General features: G+C 52.8%; 2 protein-coding genes across 2 annotated transcripts; both read right to left on the reverse strand.

Annotated features, from left to right (window-relative positions):
• Positions 1 to 746: 746 nt before the first annotated feature.
• On the reverse strand, positions 747 to 4,554 carry CNTF (ciliary neurotrophic factor). Its single transcript, XM_039706611.1, has 2 exons — positions 3,885 to 4,554; positions 747 to 3,658 (listed from the first exon to the last, which is right to left on the reverse strand). The coding sequence occupies exons 1-2, from the start codon at positions 3,996 to 3,998 to the stop codon at positions 3,179 to 3,181; spliced, it is 594 nt and encodes a 197-aa protein (XP_039562545.1). The 5' UTR covers positions 3,999 to 4,554; the 3' UTR covers positions 747 to 3,178.
• A 445-nt stretch (positions 4,555 to 4,999) lies between these two features.
• Positions 5,000 to 16,493, reverse strand: ZFP91 (ZFP91 zinc finger protein, atypical E3 ubiquitin ligase). The gene is made up of 10 exons (XM_039706609.1): positions 16,466 to 16,493; positions 13,040 to 13,249; positions 12,802 to 12,838; positions 12,273 to 12,362; positions 11,808 to 11,930; positions 10,234 to 10,284; positions 9,622 to 9,700; positions 9,244 to 9,358; positions 8,646 to 8,745; positions 5,000 to 8,308 (listed from the first exon to the last, which is right to left on the reverse strand). Exons 1-10 carry the CDS (start codon positions 16,476 to 16,478, stop codon positions 7,798 to 7,800), a joined length of 1,329 nt encoding a protein of 442 aa, XP_039562543.1. The 5' UTR covers positions 16,479 to 16,493; the 3' UTR covers positions 5,000 to 7,797.
• Between the last annotated feature and the right edge of the window lie 1,186 nt (positions 16,494 to 17,679).

Genomic DNA, 17,679 nt, shown 5'->3' on the forward strand with positions numbered 1-17,679 from the left:
GCCTGCCAGTGGCGCTTGTGGTGAGAAACCATTAGAAAAGATCCAAAAGAGAGGAAAAAATGAAGGGAAGGAAAAGGGAGAACAGGTGGGGACTAACTGCGGTGATGCCAGCTGGCGGGCGCCGTGGTGAGAGAGGATGAGGTGAACCACAAAAGTTCTCCTTTTCCCAGCTCACACTTGGATATACACGTGGGGCTACGCTTGAGGCACATTTTCCTGCAAGAAGGGAGGTCTCCTGGCCCTTCCCAGGAAAGCAGCACAGCCACAGAGAGCCACTCCTCTGGGTTTTCACCTGCTCCTTTGAGGCAGACAAGTGCAGCCAAGGCTAAATCGGGGAAACCCGGGGAAATCCTTTCCACTGACTCAGACAGGAGGAAAAGGCTTTCCTGCTATTAAAAAAGGAAAGTGTTGGTGAATATCCACCCACCCCAGCTCCAGCTCAGGATCAAGAAGTCAGAAGCCAGCACTGCAATGCTGGTGTGGGACCGTGGGTGAAGCAGTGGGACCAGCACAGGGGAATCCCCCCAGCCTCTGGGCAAAGAGCAAATCCATTCTCACCCAGCACCAAGGCCTGGGGTCAGGGAGAGCCTCAGCCAGCTCAAAACCTTTCCAACCCCACAAAGTGTGTCCAGCCACACGTTAAGCCCTAAAAACATTTATTATTTTAAAATTAAACACATCCATGGGTTGCTTTTGGTGGCTCCATCCCTGCTGCAATTTGGAAGTGCACCCCCCCCCACCCCCAGTTCCTTGTTCCTACCAGCACTACAAATCCCTTCTCTCTTCCCAAAGCACAAAGCAGGATGGTTTTGGTGGGTTCTCAGTTTTCAGGAAGCCATTGCAGGGGTCCTCAGCAGCATTAACCACACGGGTACAACTGTCCTCCCCTCAAACTCCTAATTTCTGGTTCCAAAATGAACAGCTTCATCTGCCTTCAGCCACTCGGATCAACTTCAGTTCAATCCATGGCAAAGCAAATCCAAGGGCCTCCTGGCACCACGGGAGCTCAGCTGTCGGGCGCCCTTGTCCTCGCCAAATCACTGCACTGGTGATTCCCTCAGGGCTGCAGCTGAAAAATAGCATTAAATCCCAGCCAGCTCAGACGTCACCGCCTCTGCACGGCATGGTGGGGGCTGGCTGGCAGGGACAGGCCGGGAGCTGGAGCCTCTCACTCAGCCAGAGCGTGGAGGTTTGGATTAATGGATTGCTTTTTCCCATTGTTTCTGGGTAGGGTGGCCATTCCTGAGCAAGGTGGCTGCTCCACAAATGCAGGTGCACGCAGCTGGCAAGGTAACAGGGAAGGAGTAAGGAAGGTTGCAAAAGCCCAGGGAAATCCCTGGGGCAACACCATCGTCCACCTTGGGTCCCCATTGCTGCTTTCACCCTGGAGTGCAGCACGGAGCTCAGCTCTCTGCCAGCAGCTGATGTGGGAGGATCGGGTTGCAGCCTTGGCCAGCTCTCCTGGATCTGAAGGTCACCTCGCACCCAGCCTGTGCTGCCGGAGAAAAGAGGTCTGTTCCCACCTGGTCGGGTGGTGAGGTTCAAGGACACACTCCAGATGTCCCTGCCCACCCCCGGGAAGGTGAGGAGGGTGTCAGCACCCGGCCACTGCTGAGCTGGAGGGTGCAAGGGGAGGAGAGCAAGGTGGCTTCAAGTACACAGCAGCAAGCAAGAAAAATACTTGTCAGAAAAGAGACTTGCTTTGACTAATCCTGAAAAAAATAATGGCCATAAATTGTTATTCCCCAGTGCAGGGAAGCATAAAGATTGAAGTAATCCAGTCTGAGCTGCAAAGCTGAGGGCAGGCAGTAAGTGGCAATGAAGAAGGTGCAGGTTCTTCCTCTCAGGCATCACCGATAAAAATCCAGACCCTATCAAACCACCCTTGCCCCAACCCTGTGGCCCTGTGGGGTGGGCAGGATGGCACTGGGGGCTCAGCCTCGGGCTGCTCTTTGTCTCCCAGAGCCCCCGTGCCTGTGCAGAGGCTGCTGGTGCTGGGGCAGGCGCTGTGCCCGGTGCTGTGCCAACCTGCCACCACAAAGCCGCTTTGTGCAGAGCCGGCCGGGCACGTCCCCAGCCTCCTCCCTGCTCTGTGGCCCCAGTCCCCCCTCCCTTGCTGCCTCTCCTCTCACAGGCCAGGGAAGAAGGCAGGGCCACGGCAGGACAGGGCACATCCACCCACCATCTCCTCTTCATCCTCCCACCATCTCCTTCATCCCCAGCTCATCTTCCCCATGACCTCCCAGTGGGCTGCATCCCCCCAAACTTCTCACCCTGCTGGGATGGACCCTTCCCTGGAGTGGGAACTGGGCAGTCCAGCCTCTCTGGTGAGCCATCCCACCTCCCCCAAGAAGTACATCACCCTGGTAGATCTCCCAGCCCTTTTATTCACATGGCAGCCATCACACTCAGTCAGCAGCAGAACCATGGCCCAGGAAGCTGTGAAACATCCCAGCACTCCACAGGATGAACGATGTGGTTGGGGCTGTTAGATTCTCCCACGCCATTCCCAGTCCTAAAATAAGCCCTTGCAGGCACTAACCCCCTTGCAGAGGGGCTTCTGAATCACAGCTAAAAGATCCCCTTTCAGTTAAAATATCCTCTCCATTATCATGTCCAAGCAATTGAGAATTCCCCCTCCTGATTGCTTCCCCCCCTCCCCAAAAAGCCCCCAAGCAGTTAGAGCAGAAATTCAATGAGCAGCCAACCAAGCTGGGCAGCAGGACAGTCCACGTGCAGGAGGCCAAGCCTTGTGCCTTGCAGCTAGGAGGCAGGTCCTAAGACTCCTTCCACCAGGTGATGCTTTTCTCTCTCTTGGCTCCTGCCCTGCCTCCACAAGAGCCCCAAGGCAGCATCTGCCTGCCACAGGCAGCGTCCAAATTCCAAAGAGAAGGGCAGTGCTCACGCCTCTAGGCCCTGGGGTGAGCAGCAAAGCTGCTTCCTGGGGGAAATTCAACTGCCCAGCAGGAAGAGCCCAAGAACCCCTGAAGATCCCTGCTCCCTCCAGGGCAGACTGCAGCCTGTGCCTCAGTTTCCCCATGGGGAGCAGCATTAAAAGCATGGGGATTAATGGCATGGTCCCTCCCCTCCACGTCCCCTCCGTTGCTCTCAACTGCCCTCTGAGAGGGTGGGCAAGGAGCCCCAGGGGCACCCAAGACCCCGCGCCCTGTGCTCGCCTTCAGGGGCTCTCAGCCAGGCCGGGGGCTGCGCCGGTGGCCGGGCTGGGCTTGGCGAGCTGCCGCAGGTCCCGCACGGACCTCACGGCCCACTGGGCCAGCTCCCGCAGCACGCCCAGGCCCCGCAGCTTCTGCTCGAAGAGGCTGAGGCGCGGCGGGGGCGGCGGCCCGTCCTCCTCCTCCTCCTCGCCGGGGATCCCGCGGCTCTCCAGCCGCAGCAGCTCCTCGAGGTGGTAGGCAAAGGCCGAGACCTGGAGCAGGACAGCCGCCAGCGCCCGGCCCAGGCCCGCGTCGGCCTCGCCCAGCTGCTCCCGCTGCTCCTCCAGCATCTGGGCCAGCAGGGCGCGGAAGGCCCGGTAGGCCGCCAGGTTCTCCAGCAGCCGCTGGGTGCCCGTCTGCTCGTCCCAGCGCTCCACCGCCGCCAGCGGCACCCCCTCCACTGCCGCCACGCTGGCCGAGGCGTCCAGGCCCTGCTGCTCCACCTGCAGGGTGAGACCCGCCGGGGATCAGCGGAGGCAGGACGAGCGTGGGGGATCCCCAGCCCTGAGCCCTGCAGCCGTCGGGGCAGTCTCGCCCAGGTGCGAGCAGGCCCGGATCCAGCAGGACTCCGTGCCCCATCCCTGCCACGGGCCGGGCTCCTCGCACCCCAGCACAGCTGCCCGGATCCCAGCAGCCCCGCGGCAGCCAGAAGGAGCAGGGCAAACTCACGTAGGCGTCCAGGAGGTCAGCGACATCGGCGCGCATCTTGCCGGCCAGGCGGATGCCGCGGCTGCAGAGGTCGCGGCGCCGGAGGGCAGCGGAGGGGCTCTCTGCGGCCGCCATGCTCCGGGCAGCTGTCACGGCCACCAGGCTCCGGGCGCAGCACCCGCCCGGCCCGGCGAGGACAATCCCTTGCTGAGCTGGTGCATTCCAGCCGGGAGCTCCGCTCACACGTCCGCTGGCCTGGTTCTCCCCCTCTTCCGTGCCTGGGGCCTGGCACCACGCTGCAAATTCCCGCCTCTGGGATCAACAGCGACAGATTATTTCCCTAATTCCCCCACGCATCGCTACTCCAAGTGCCTTGCCCAGAACTGTCTGGCGCAGCAGCAACAGGCTCCCAGCCCCGGCTGACCCACTCCTCCCTCCCAGCCACACAGTGAGATTAGCAGCATGCTAAGCCCTCGGCTCATTCCAGAGCGCGGGAAACCACTGCCGGGAAGAGGTGAGCAAAGCCCGGACATTGCTCAACACCTCAGCCCGGGCAGCCGGCTGGAGCCTGAGCAGGGCCAAGCAATGCTTGAGGGCAGCCCCCAGGCTGGAGATCCCGCAGCAGCCCCAAGCCAAACTGCAGCCCAAACCCTGGCAGAAGGATCTGTGCCAGATGCTTCTAACCCCCCTTCCCCAGAGGGGTCCTGCCCTAAAGAGGGGCTGCAGATAAGGAAAGATATCCCGGCCACGCCAGAACACCAGCCACCCCACAGGTGAGCTGCACACACCAAGACAAAAACAGCCCTTCGGGTTGGGTTGGTTTTTCCTCAGTATGTTTATTTTGGTTATGCATTACCTAGATCGAGAGTGAGAAAAACCCCAGGAGTTGAAAAGCAGCTTTCCATGAATACACAGTGTGCCTGGCTGGGGGTCCCAGGGCTGGGGGGTCCCCATATGCCCAGCAGCCTCCTTGCCACCCCATGGCTACTGCAGAAGCTGCTGAGCTTGGGGAGCCCCTGGCCACAGCAGCCCCCAGCCCCGTGGCCCAGGGCCCCTCAAGTGCTGCCCGTGCCAAAGGGCCTCGTGCCCCCTCCAATCCCTCCCCGGGAGGAGAAAAAAAAATAAATACAGGGGAAAAAAATACAAAAAAGTTTATTGCAAACTACTACAATAATTTATTGAAGCAAACTGCATGCGAGTGAAGGAGAGACATCAAGGGGAGGAGGAGCTGCAGGAGGGCTGTGTCAGTTTTAGGGCTTCAGAGGGGCGTGGGAAGGGAGCTACACATCTCTCCTGCACCAGGGGTGAGCAGGCTGTGGTTAGAGGACAGACAGGCACCTGGCCACGGCCAGAAAAAGAAAAGGGAGAGCTACAAGAGGTGTCATGGAAGGACAAGGCAGGGAGAGGCAGGGATCAGAGGTGTCCAGGCCGGGAAGCAAAGGAAGTGTTTGATTTTGCATCCCAGAAGTGCAGCCAGGGGCAAACCCTGCTCCACTGGGGCTGACGAGGGACGAGGCAGCCTCCCCCAGCCTGGTGCCAAGTGCTGGGTCACCAGAGGTGAGCCAGCCCTTGGCCCAAAGGCGTTTTAGTGCCATCCCTCAACCACCAAACCCCCGAGCTCTCCTTTAGTGTTCTGTGCAAGGCTCTGCCCACCCCGCACCTCCCAGAGGCACAGGGGCCAGCAGAGACCCAGCCCCAGCAGCACCATGTCAGAAGGACAAAGCCAACCTGCCCCGAGGGCCACCAAATGTCCCCAGAGTGCTGCCCCTCTCTAGCCTGCAAGGAGAGGGGACCAGCTGCTACCCAGAAAGTTTCAGGCTGGAAACCACAGTAAAGCAATCCAAGCAAGACACCGGATCATCTCAGCTGAAAGAACTGGTTGAGTTTAACACCATTCTACCACGGACCTGCCACCAGGTGTGCTGGGTCCTCACGTGAGCCAGGCTGCTGCCACAGCGTGACCACGGGATGCCCACACCCAGGCACAGGACACCCGACTGCTCAGCCTGATCCACCCCAGCACCAGGAAGTGCTTCGACTTGCTCTGAGAAAGGTATCAGCCTAAGAGGGAGGGAGGGAGGAAGGGGGCAAACCAGGACAAACAGCCTGAGAAAAGCCAGCATGTTTCAGCCACAGCTGGATTTCCAGGCATCACAGGGGACAGAGTGGGTGTTCAGAGTCAGTTTCCTGTTAATCCAATTAAATTCCAAGTTTTATTGCGGTTTTCCAGACCCCCAGGTACCCGATTTCAACAAGCTGCTGTGTGCTACAGGCCAACTCAGCTGATCTTGTGTTCAGACAAGATACTTCATCTCTGCTCCCAACCCCAGAAACCCAACCAAAAAACAAGCAAACAAACAAAAAACAGGTTATTCTTCACCTCTTCCAAAACCGCTACGAATTCAAGGCCACTGAATCTCCACACAAAGTTCCAGAGAAGAGCAAAAAAAAATCCAAGTCTCCATAGCAGACACATCTTATCCTATGTAAACTTTTCCAAGGGCTCAAAGCTGCCCTAACTACACCAGCAGGCAACACCTGACCCGCCACGTTTCAGGGAAAGCTGGGGTGTCTGTGCAGAAAAGAGAAGCTTTCAGAACACAGCTACACAGTCCCCCCTCAAAATGAGGGCAGGGAGAAAAGCTGACAGCCCCGTCCCACATCAATCTATTGCCTTGGATAAACAAGCCTGAGAAAACCATATGCAGTCCCTGCTAACTGTGTCTTTGTCTAGACCTGGAAAGGAGAGGCAGAGTTGGATGAGGAGCACCACATCCCCCAGCAGCAAGTAGCTCAGGGCTGTCCCAAGAGTCACAAGTCACAAGAACAAGTTCCTGGCTAACAACGTCCTTCCCCAAAAGGCTGGAGGCAACAAAACAGGCATTTAATGCAAGGAGCTCACCCGGAGCTGGGAGGGAGGGAGAGACAGCCCATCACTCACCTCATCCTCCTGCTAACACGCTGCTGCAGAGACTGCCACTGCACACAGGCTCTTCTCCAGGGGCTCTCCCTCTACTCTGCAAAAGCTGCAAGACACATCTGACTCCAGAGTGCTGCCTTCACCTCAGCTCTCCCAGCCGCTGCCACAATGGCACTGGAGCTCCCTGCACTGGAGCCTACTGGGAAACAGCCTGAACCCCTTCCACCCCCGCCCCTAAGAACAGAACTAAAAAATACCGACCCTTTTTTAAACAATAAATAAGGAATCTTGTTACCACAACACAAAAACGAAGCATGTTCAAAGTGCAAATTACTGTCGTCAAACTGGGATGCTCCTCCTTGCCTCTCCCACGCAGGGCTCCTGTAGCCCCCGGGCCTCTCCAAGCAAACATGATCTATGAGCCAGGGCGTTCCCTCCCTCCACTTCCTGCCAGGGCTGGAGCAGGGGAGCGTGGTGGGAGCGGGATGTGCACTGCTGCTTCACAGCTCACCCTGCCGAGGGGCTAAAGTGCCAAACTCCCAGCCCCGGCCAGGAAGGAGGAGACTGCAAGGACCAGAGTGCAGTGGTGCATAGAAGTCGGGACCAGGGGCAGAGGGAGTCCTAAGGAACTTCTCCAGAGCACGTCCAACGCTTTTTAGTTTGCCAGTGGGGCCACGCCAAGGAGCCAGAAAGGCAACTGCTTTGGGGTAGAGCGAGGGGTTTCGGCAGTGCCCCCTCCCTTGAAGAAATCCGCCGCTCAATCCAACTTGCTCTGGCAATGGCAGCACGTGCCCCTTTCCACAAAGGGGCCGTGGGAGAGAGAGAAGTGGTTGGGAGAAAGAGGATGTGCTGTGATCCGCGCTGGAGGGGAGCAGACCCTTCAGTTATTTACTAGTATTGTAAGTTTTGTTTAACTTTCCTCTCTCTCAGTAAGTGCCTCCTCCTTTTTTTTTTTTCCTTTTCCTTTTAAATACAGAGTCCCAACTGTCCCAGCACCCAGGTGCTCCCCTGCCACTAGGGTCCAGTGGAGTCTGAATCTTCAATGAGCACCTCCGTGCTGGCTCCCAGCATCTCTGTGTTCATGACCAGCCCCTCCGGGTTCGCGCTGCTGCCGCTGCCCACGAAGAGCTTGCCGTCAGCCACCAGGCTCACTCGCTCTGCCCCGCCACAGTAGGGCTTTGGCATCCCCTCTGGGCTCAGCAGCAGGCAATCTGCTGGGGGAGCACTGCCCAGGGGGTCGGGGAGCAGCGGGAGGCCCTGGCCATCTGTGGGTGGCACAATGGCCTCGGGATTAGTGCCCAGGATATCGGTGCTGGTGATCAGGGCACCCGCGTTGGCAGCCAGTGCTTCAGCAATGAGCACTTCGGGGTGACTCTTGGCTTTGTGGGCCACGACGCTGTCCTTCTTCTCGAATTTCTTGCCACAAATATTGCAGGAGAATTGGTAGAAGGAGTCTGCATCATGCTTCTTCATGTGCCAGTTGAGGGAAGCCTTCTGCCGGCAGGTGAATCCGCAGATCTCACACCTGGGAGGGGACAACAAGGAGGTCACAACAAAGGGACACCCACACACACTCGTAAGGACAATAGTAGCGAGGTGGCAGCTCAGGAGAACAGCAGGGGCTCGCTAATGTCACTGCAGCTCCAGCTCTGATTTTATTTACTGAGGAACATATTTATTTATGTTCCCCAGAGCACACCAAGACACAGCCCCGAGGAGCAGGTGACACAAGTGTGTGTTCAAAGAGAGCTGGGACACCAGGACCAGGCTCCAGCCAGACTTCAGAGCTGCTCTGAAATGGGTGTTTTGGGGGTCCCTCAGAGCAGCAGGGCACAGGCAGAGGCACAGGCAGAGGTACTCACTGCAAGGGCTTCTCGCCCGTGTGGATCATGCGGTGCACTGCCAAGTTGTGGGAGCTCTTGAAGGCCCGGGCGCAGTACTCGCAGATGTAATCCCTTTGATCTGAAAGACAACACCAGTTGCAGCATTGCTCTCCCACAGACCTGCCCCCTTTCCCAAGGCTCAGGCGGTGCAGGTAAAGCTGCCCAAGAAGGAGCAGAACTACAAGTTCTGGGAGGAGGAGGTGCCCCACAACACACCACAGCTGCTGATCTGGAGAGGCGAGGCATGATTAAGACTCTCCTAAGAGCTAATTATCCACTCCGACCAAAACTGAAAGACTGGCAAATTGGGATAAATCAGACTTTATCTGTTGAGGCTTATTCCTCTACAGAGCCCCTGAGTGATGCCTGCCAGAAGGAGAATTAAAACCTCTATAGTCTATTTCTTTCATTTGCTTAAAAGATGGTAATCCAGAAGACAGTAATACCCGGCTGCTGCAAATCTATGCCACCTGACTTGGCTTCACTCTCTGCAGCAGTCCCAGAGGCTTTTCCATTTTCCCTCTATCTGTTCACTGACCTGAAGAGGAGTTTGCATCTATTTCCCACCCCGCTGTACCTGTGTGATGTTTGGCATGCCGCAGGAGCTGCTTCTGGAGCCGGAAGAGCCGACCGCAGGAAGGATGAGGACACACATATTTTTTCTTCAGTAAGTGCTGATATTTGATGTGATGCTGGAAAGAAAGAGTGGAAGTTGGCAGACTGTTCATGGCTGAGTGAACAGCTGAGGTTCACTCAAGTTTAGCTCTCCACTGGAAAACAAAACACACATGCACATCCAGCAAGCTGACAGACACACACATGGCTACAACAAACTGGCCACAATGAAGCCTTTCAAAATGACAGCATCAGGAAGGGGTGTGAGTGCCAGTGGAGGCTTAGCTGTCCCTTCCCTGCCCTCCCACGTGCCACAGAGGAAGTGAACACCCCCACCAACCTGCAGGTACCGCGGGTGAGCCAGGACCGTGCCGCAGCCTTCCATCTCACAGCGGACATACTGGATCGGAGGCTTCTTCCTGGGAAATCAGCAAGGAGAGGGCAGAGTGCTTGGCTGCTTCTATGATCAGGTGATTCTATAGATAAAGATTCTATATATATTCTATTTAGAATCACAATTCTCTGTGTCTGTGAGGGGCTGATGTGTTTCATGCCACAAATAACAAGTGCAAGCACAGCAAAGCACTATTGCTCCAAAACCCTTGCCTGGGCTGTGACACAGTTGCTGTCCAAGAGCCACCTCTTCTCCTGCCACTACTCTCCCTAGAGCTGGGAAAACCTCAGGAGATCCAGAATTCCCAAACCAATTCCTTATTGCTGGGCAATGCCATGGGAGGGAACAACTGAGAAGTGGGCAGGGGGCTGGTTCACTTGGAAGAAATTAAACCAACACCTACAGGGGAAGGAGAAGAGGGAAGACAAAGCATGCTGCTGGTTTTTGGTTTTTATTCCTTTTAAGGCAGAGAGATGGCTTTGGGACAATCCTTGTCTGCATGTAGGACACAAGGGAAGCAAGTCTGCAGAACAGAACTGGGTTGAGAGGATCACTTACCTTCTCTTGGGCAGCCTTGGGCTCTTGTCATCCTTTCTCCTCCTTCCCCTCCTGTAACAGGGATACAGAAACAGAACTGAGAGAAGCTTCTTTACATTGGCAGTGGGCAGAGACTTTGAAGTGTATGCTGTATTGCCTCATTAACTGCATGGTCTAGGAAAAAAAAACTAAGTGCAAGCTGGAGAGAGATTCAAAAGATGGAGAATTCCAGAGAAACAAATGCTTCACATGGTTTGCTCTCTCAATACTTCCCATTTCCTGCTGCATTTTTCATAAACATGTAATTTGCCAACACAGTCTAGAACCAACAGTGCACCCTACTTCCTCTGCTCTGCTGGGGAACATTCCACACCATGGGAAGACATTCATCTGCCTGATCAGGAAGAACGGGATTAATGATCCAGCAGCTATTTTACAGGCCTCTGATTAGCAACAGCAGTTTCTGTACCTGTCAAGACAAAAATCTAGGCTCTGTCTGAGCAGACCTGTGCCCATATGTAAACTGCAGCCTCCCAAGCCACAGCTCTGCCTGCCTGATCCCATTGCTGCAGAGACACTTGGAGCAGATTGATGGAAGTATCTTCTAGATCTACTGAGACATCTGTATTGATGGCAAGCCAGGAACATGCTGAACACACACTCAGCATTCAAGCCAAGCCCTCAGAAGAGCCACAAGTTTTATTACGCACAAAAAGTAGTGTCTGATTCAAACAACAAAACCTCAAGCCTCAGAAAGCAGTCTCCAACAGACAAAAATGTTCTCAAAATATCAGCCTCCTCACTCCTCTCCACTGTGAATCAGCAGCAGCTCAGGAACAGCAAGAGAAATTGCACCACTAGTGTGCAGCAGGTCAGCAGAGGGAGCCCGGGCTGTTCCAACCACTCAGAGAGGAGCTGAGGTACAAAACCAGCTCATTTTTCTTTTTTTCCCCCTCACATTATCCCAACGAATGGCTTTGACACATTCACATAAACCCATCTCCCTCTGGTGCCAGGAGGAATGCTTCAGCCACGAGTTCCAGGGACAGCACACAGCAGAAGGAGTCGGGCCACTGGCAACTGACTGGGTGGCAAGAGTTTGTTGTTTTACTTCTTGAAAGCAAGGGGAAAACAGCTCATTTTCCTGACCTCTGGTCAAGTCCTAACTGTACAAAAAGGACATTTACCACACACACAAGGTATTCCAGTGACAAGACATCCCAGTGTCTGCCCCCAGCACACAGCAGGAATGCTGCCCTCTCCCACTGGCTTTCAGGATCCACTTGAGGCATCACAACAAACCCATTGTAAGGACACCCTGAAGTGTTTCCCACTGTGTGGTCACACCCAGGGAGGCTGACGAACCACAAGATGATGAAAAACCCCTCCACTTAAGCTAAACTCTGATTTTTTTGTGGCTGAAGACAGGCAAGCCGTGAGGGCACAGGATAAACAGTGCTGCCCCATCAGCTGTCAGGCCCAGAGGAGGAGGAGGGGGATGGGGGGAACCAACAACAATTAAACACTGTTGTACACCAGCAAGAATGCAAAACACACAGCACACACTGGCATGTGTAACTGCAGAGTTTACTCACTTCCTTGGTGGTTCTTCATCCTCCTGAAACTCATTCTCTTCTTTCACTTCCACTTTAATCTCTTTCTGCCTTTCTTTTTCCTCCTTCCCCTTGCTAGCTTTTCTCCTTTGCTTTGGTGCTTCCCTACAAAGACACAAATACAACACGTTACTCCAATACTCTTCCCACTGCCACTTTTTACAAAGATTTAAACAAAAACTGGACCCAAGTTCAGGTATGTTCTTCAAGTCTCACTTTCAAGCAAAAGTAAGAACCAGGCTTAGGGAAGCAGCCAGCAGCCAGCAAGGCTCTAAAGGCTTCAGGCCCTGAGAGAAGAACAGTTCTGGCCAACGCAGGGACTGTTTGCAACCATTCCACCAGGTCAACTAGCACAGGTGCTTTGGGGCATATTAAGCTAATTCAGGAAACATGCCCATTTTTTTTTTTTTCAGTCTAAACCCCCAGTAAGTACATAATCCAATATACTTCTCTAGGTGGGGCTTGTAGGTCTCATCTCTGGGATCATCTTTGAAGGGAACTTCTTCCTCACTGATGAGCATCTCATCATCATCATCGCTGTTGGGAGAAAAGGAGAAGAGAGGACTTTGGCAGCAACAGCTTGGCCACTACTGCAAGAATATCTGTGCACCATTCCCCAGCATGGGAAGGACACTATCATTGCACTTCCTCATCTATGACTAGGGAAAGGTAACAGCTTGCACTGGCCAAGGAGCACAGTGACAACCAAAACACGCCAGGCAGAGCTGTGTCCTTTCCTGAACCCACCCACAGCAACAAAGCTACCAGGTGAAATGCCCAGATTAAATCTTACTATCCATTTCTCCACAACATCTCCTGACATCTGTGCACACTGGACTGCAAAGGCGAGGAGCCAAAGGAGACAGAGCTACTGTCAGTCCCATGGATCATTTCACACAAACATTTATTTTCAAGCAACTCGGGCCCACCTTGAGACACCGACTAGGAAGAAACACCACAAAATAACATGTCCTACCTGACTCCATCTGGAGACTGATGCTCGTCTGTGACCACTGAAAGGAAAAGTCACCATTAGGTTTCAAAGTGTGTTCGCTGCAGTGAGCTCTCTGTCTCACGGTACCTCCGTCGACATTCAGAGCCGGCAGTGCTGGTGGCAGAAGGCACCCGTGACAAGCAGCACCACCACGCCAGCACAGCCACACGCCCAGAGTGACGCCCAGAGCGACCGTCCCCAGCCCTTCCGTGGCACGTACCGTACTCCAGCTGGTCGGAGTTGGGCTCGGACTTGCAGATGAGCTGCAGGGAGGCAGCCTTCGACCTGGAGGCGCGGGAGTTGTCGGGGTCGCGCTGGCGAGCGGCGGCCGTGGCGCGGCTGCTGCGCCAACTGCGGCTGGGCCGCGCCGCGCCCGCGGCAGAGCCATGGCTGAGCACCTCCTCCTCCTCCTCCTTCTCTTCTTTGGGAGCTGAAACAGCCACAGCAGTCTCTTTCATCACAGTACAAAACGCCTAAACCCCCTCATGGAATCACACCTTAAACCACAGCAGCCCCTGCGGATCTGGGACAGAGACTAGGCAGAGCTAAATGGACAAAACAGGTGTTTACTGAAAGGCCTCTAAAGGATACACCTTGGGCAGCACAAGAGCCTGGCCAGGGCTACACCCAGGTGGAATCCAAGAATGGTCACAAGTTTTTACACTTTTGTAAGTTTTGGTTCATCTACATATTGGGTTCAGTTGTCGAATTACAGCTCCATGTCATGAAGTCTCAACCCCCTGGCTTGCCCCTTTCTCTTCACAGTTGTTTATGCTTTTTGGGAAATGGTTGTCCTTGATTCTCTAGCTGGGAAGGGATTGTTTTGTCCAACTACCCTGTGAAGAGAACTTACTAACAACTAGTATAAAGTTTCAGAGTTACATACCAGGTAGCAGAGAATCTGAAAAATATAAAAGCTAAAACCCAAGTCACTGCCTGCTGTGGGAACCTGCTCAGCCCTCTATGCTGAGCCAGGACACTCCCCAGGCCCTCACCTCAGCAGACCTTCCCTTAGAACTCTCCTCACGTTCCCTCTAAGGAAAGACACATATTTAAAAGCAGCTTGTATTTCCCTTGGATAGAGTCTTCTAAGACTATGATTTGCTGGCTCTAAGCACAACAAAAGAGATACTTAAAGCTCAGCAAGTGCTTTATGAAAGGCCAGCTTCAAAGTTGGGCCAGGTGAAAAGTCGTGTTCAGAGAATCCCCCAAACATATACATCACTGGAATTGTACACCTGGCAATATCCCTGAGGGATTTGAGACGGATGTTTCTGGTGCTGTGCTAGAGCAAAGAGCATCACAAATGCTGTTAGCCTGAGGTCTCCACACTTATTTACAGCTTGCACAGGTGGTTTCCTTTTGGCTCATGGCTGGTCTCCAAACATGCTTTGGCAAGGTAACAAAACTGGCTGAAATGTCTTGTGAGCAAGTTAAAAACTAAAATTCCTAAGTACAGTTCATTTGATCTCACTTTTTGGCGCTTGCTGTGACAGTGGGCCTTCATGAACTCAAAGCCCTTTGAAATGTTACAGCTGATCACAGAATGGTTTGGGTTGGAAGGGACCTTAAATCTCAGCTCATTCCACCCCTGCCATGGGCACCAACACCTTCCCCTAGCTCAGGCTGCTCCAAGCCCTGTCCATCCTGGCCTTGGATACTTCCAGGGTTGAGCAATCACAACCTCTCTGATTTCTCCCAGCCTGCAATCTCCAGTTTTGCATCAAGCCTTCTGAACCAAATGATCCTTTTTCTCCCAGCACGTAGTTTGTTTTGCATTACTCACTGTCTGATCCTTGATTAACAGGGTGGGAATAAGCAACATTTGGCTGGAAAAGCCTGACTGGAATCCCGGATGTGAGGCATCACACTGTTGTAAACCATCAAGCTGCTGTCTTGCATGTATAAACCTCACGATCAGAGCATGAACTGCACCTTCTTGGCTTTCTTTAGCAGATCTCAAGGTGATTGCTGCATGTTCTCAGTCCTCATGGTGAACATCTCATTTTTGAATGCTAAATCAAACCCAAAGACACTTGAAACCATCCTCTAAAAATTTCTCCCTCAACCACTACCGTGTTGCCAGGGATAGCACACACTGCTGCTCTGGAAGAGCTGTATTCCCTTGGAAGATCAGGCATTCAGCTGATTACTTATCATTTTAAAAATCAGGCTTGCAGAGCTGAAGCAGACCTGCCTCAGAACATATCTGGACAGAGCACACCCCTCACCAGCAGCTCTGCTTCCCTCCTCTACAGTGAAGGTCTTGGATAAGCCTTTTCCCAGGATTTCTCCTTCCCACTTCCTCTGCTTCAGCTGTCTAACAGATCCAGGGCATTTTTATGTCCTGAGAATACCCAGGTACCTCCCAAAGCCCATCCTTAGGAGATGTATCAAGTCTTTACCTTGCCAGAGAGCTCACAGTGATTATGAGCTGAAAACCCTTCTAATTCTAGACCCTCCCAACATGGTCCCTGGTCCCTATCCAAGGGTCAGGGCTGCACCAGGAAACTTCTGTCAAGTGTTCAGCTGCAGGAACAGCTGGAATCAGCCATCACCAAAGCCCTTGCCCAAAATATGGAAGTCCAAGACTTGGAATAAGCTTTTGTTTCTTTTTCCTTCATCAAAAATAGATTAAAAACTGTGAGTGAATTCCAGTCCCTGGGAGAAGGGACAAGACAAGGAAACCTGGAAGGACACTTGCAGTGACGTTGTGGCTTTGTTTAGACAACGAAAAGACAAGACTCTGCTTTTCAACAGGGCTGAACTTTGATTTATAAGGCATTTGGAAGCTTCTTACTGACCCTGCAGACAATTTCAGAAAACACGTGTGTGCAATTAGGTGAAAAGAAAATAAACTATTAATTGCTAAGTTAAAAAGCTGCTATAAAAATAAATGCACCACAGCATATGCACACCTCTGGGATTTAAGGAAGCAATCATACAGCAGATAAGGCACCAAACACCTGGCTTCATAATGGCATGGACAGAAATGAAACTCGGGAAAAAGCAAAGCTCCATCCAAAGGGCTCTTCCCCACCAGAGCACTGTGGAACTGTACAGATGGGACACAGGAAAATCCTTGGAGAGTTTGGGCAGTCTAAGCTATTTAAATTCAGTGCATTTTTATAAGGTTTGGTTTTAAATAATGACATTACTTTCTCCAAACACTGACAAAGCCTTAAGGGAAAGCAATGCTCCCAAAAGGAGCATGAAGCATAAGAATAAAACTCTTAGGTATAATGTGAGTCCTCTCTGTACAAACCCATTTGCCACTTCCTCAGTCTCAAACTTTTCCATCTTTTTTTTTAAATCTGCCAAACCTAACTGTTTTCTTAGCAAAACCCCTGAATTTGAGAACATGCTTCCAGGGGGGTGACTCTCCTGACTAAAATGAAAATTATTCCCACAAGGATACAGTGCTGTGGGAAGGCAGACAGGAATTCTGCTACACAGCGACTGTAGCTACACCAATTCATCTGTGAGCTGAGATTAAACATTCTACTTATGCATCCAATATTCCTGCAGCACACGTTGGGAAATCCTGCATGACTAAGCAGGCAGCAGGGAATAGCCAGGGAACACAGGCTGACACTGCAGCTGCCCCCGTGGTGACAGTCACACAGCTGGGACACAACACACACACCTTCGGCTCTCATCTCCCTCTGAGCTCCCGTCAGACCTGCACAGCCACAACTCCCCAGGGGATGCAGGAAAAGCCTGATCCCATGGCTTTGTACCGTGGCTGTCCCAGGGAATATTCCAAACTGGGTTTAGCAGTTGACAATAAAGGCTAATACTGCAATGAAAAAAAAAAAAAATCAATTCTGTATCAGGGATCACAAGCACAGAATCCAAACCTTCACCAGAACCACTCAGCACCTTATCCCAGCTCCATCCAGGGGGAAAGGACAAATGGGATTGTGCCTTCCTGGCTCACAAGAGGTTCCTGGCTACCAAAAACACTTGTGCAAGAAAAGCTGCTGCTTGCTTACACTGGTCTGGCTCCTTCAAAAACTACTGCTAAAAGAGGAGGAGGAGAAGCCCCTCCTGCTCCTGCACAACCTGCACAAGGAGGAAGGAGGAAGAACTCCTCAGCCTGTTTCCAGGTCCTCTCCAAGCAGCACAAGGTGCACAAGGGCTCCATCCAGCGTGCAGCCAAGACACTGGAGTGCAGCTTTCTCACTTCTGTGCTCCTGCAGACTCAAAAACAAACCAGAAACAAACAACCCCCGCCCCCCACGGCACAGATTTCCTCCGGCCCAGAAGAGGTCAGCACTTCCCGGTGCCAATTTCCACGCAACAATTCCTACCATCATTTTGGCTGCAAATCTAATCGGGAAAAAAAAAAAAGAGCCCCAGAAGTTTAACAAACACTCCATTCTCACCTTGAAGCACAGCTGGAACTCTCAGAGGCCAAGTTAAAGGTTAAAATGGCTCAAGTGCAGAGAGCTTCCAAACCTGGGAATTTCAGTCTGACAACTTTCACTTCCTGGGATAAAAATGGGAATATTCTGCCCATATTCTACCACTGCCAATAAATATCTCTCCTTAAACCAAAAACCAAGCAAGTCTTAACTCTACACACATATGTAGCCAAACTTCTTTAGACATTTCAGCAACTGTGCTCTGACATAAAAGCCTGAAGCTCTGACATTACTGTGCCCACCCTGCACACAGTGAGGGGTAAATACACACAAGCAAGATCTGGACTCAACACACAGCACTCAATTCTGCTTCAGTCTGTAAAAACACACCTTGCCAGCTGGAACTGCGATGGATTTCCCAAATGGAATAAAGACTTGTAGGAGGAAAGCTCAAGAGTTACCAAAACACAGGAGTAACAGCAGCCTCCAAGAC

The sequence above is a fragment of the Passer montanus genome, unplaced genomic scaffold (assembly GCF_014805655.1).
Source record: "Passer montanus isolate IOZ18808 unplaced genomic scaffold, ASM1480565v1 scaffold195, whole genome shotgun sequence".
NCBI lineage: Eukaryota > Metazoa > Chordata > Aves > Passeriformes > Passeridae > Passer > Passer montanus.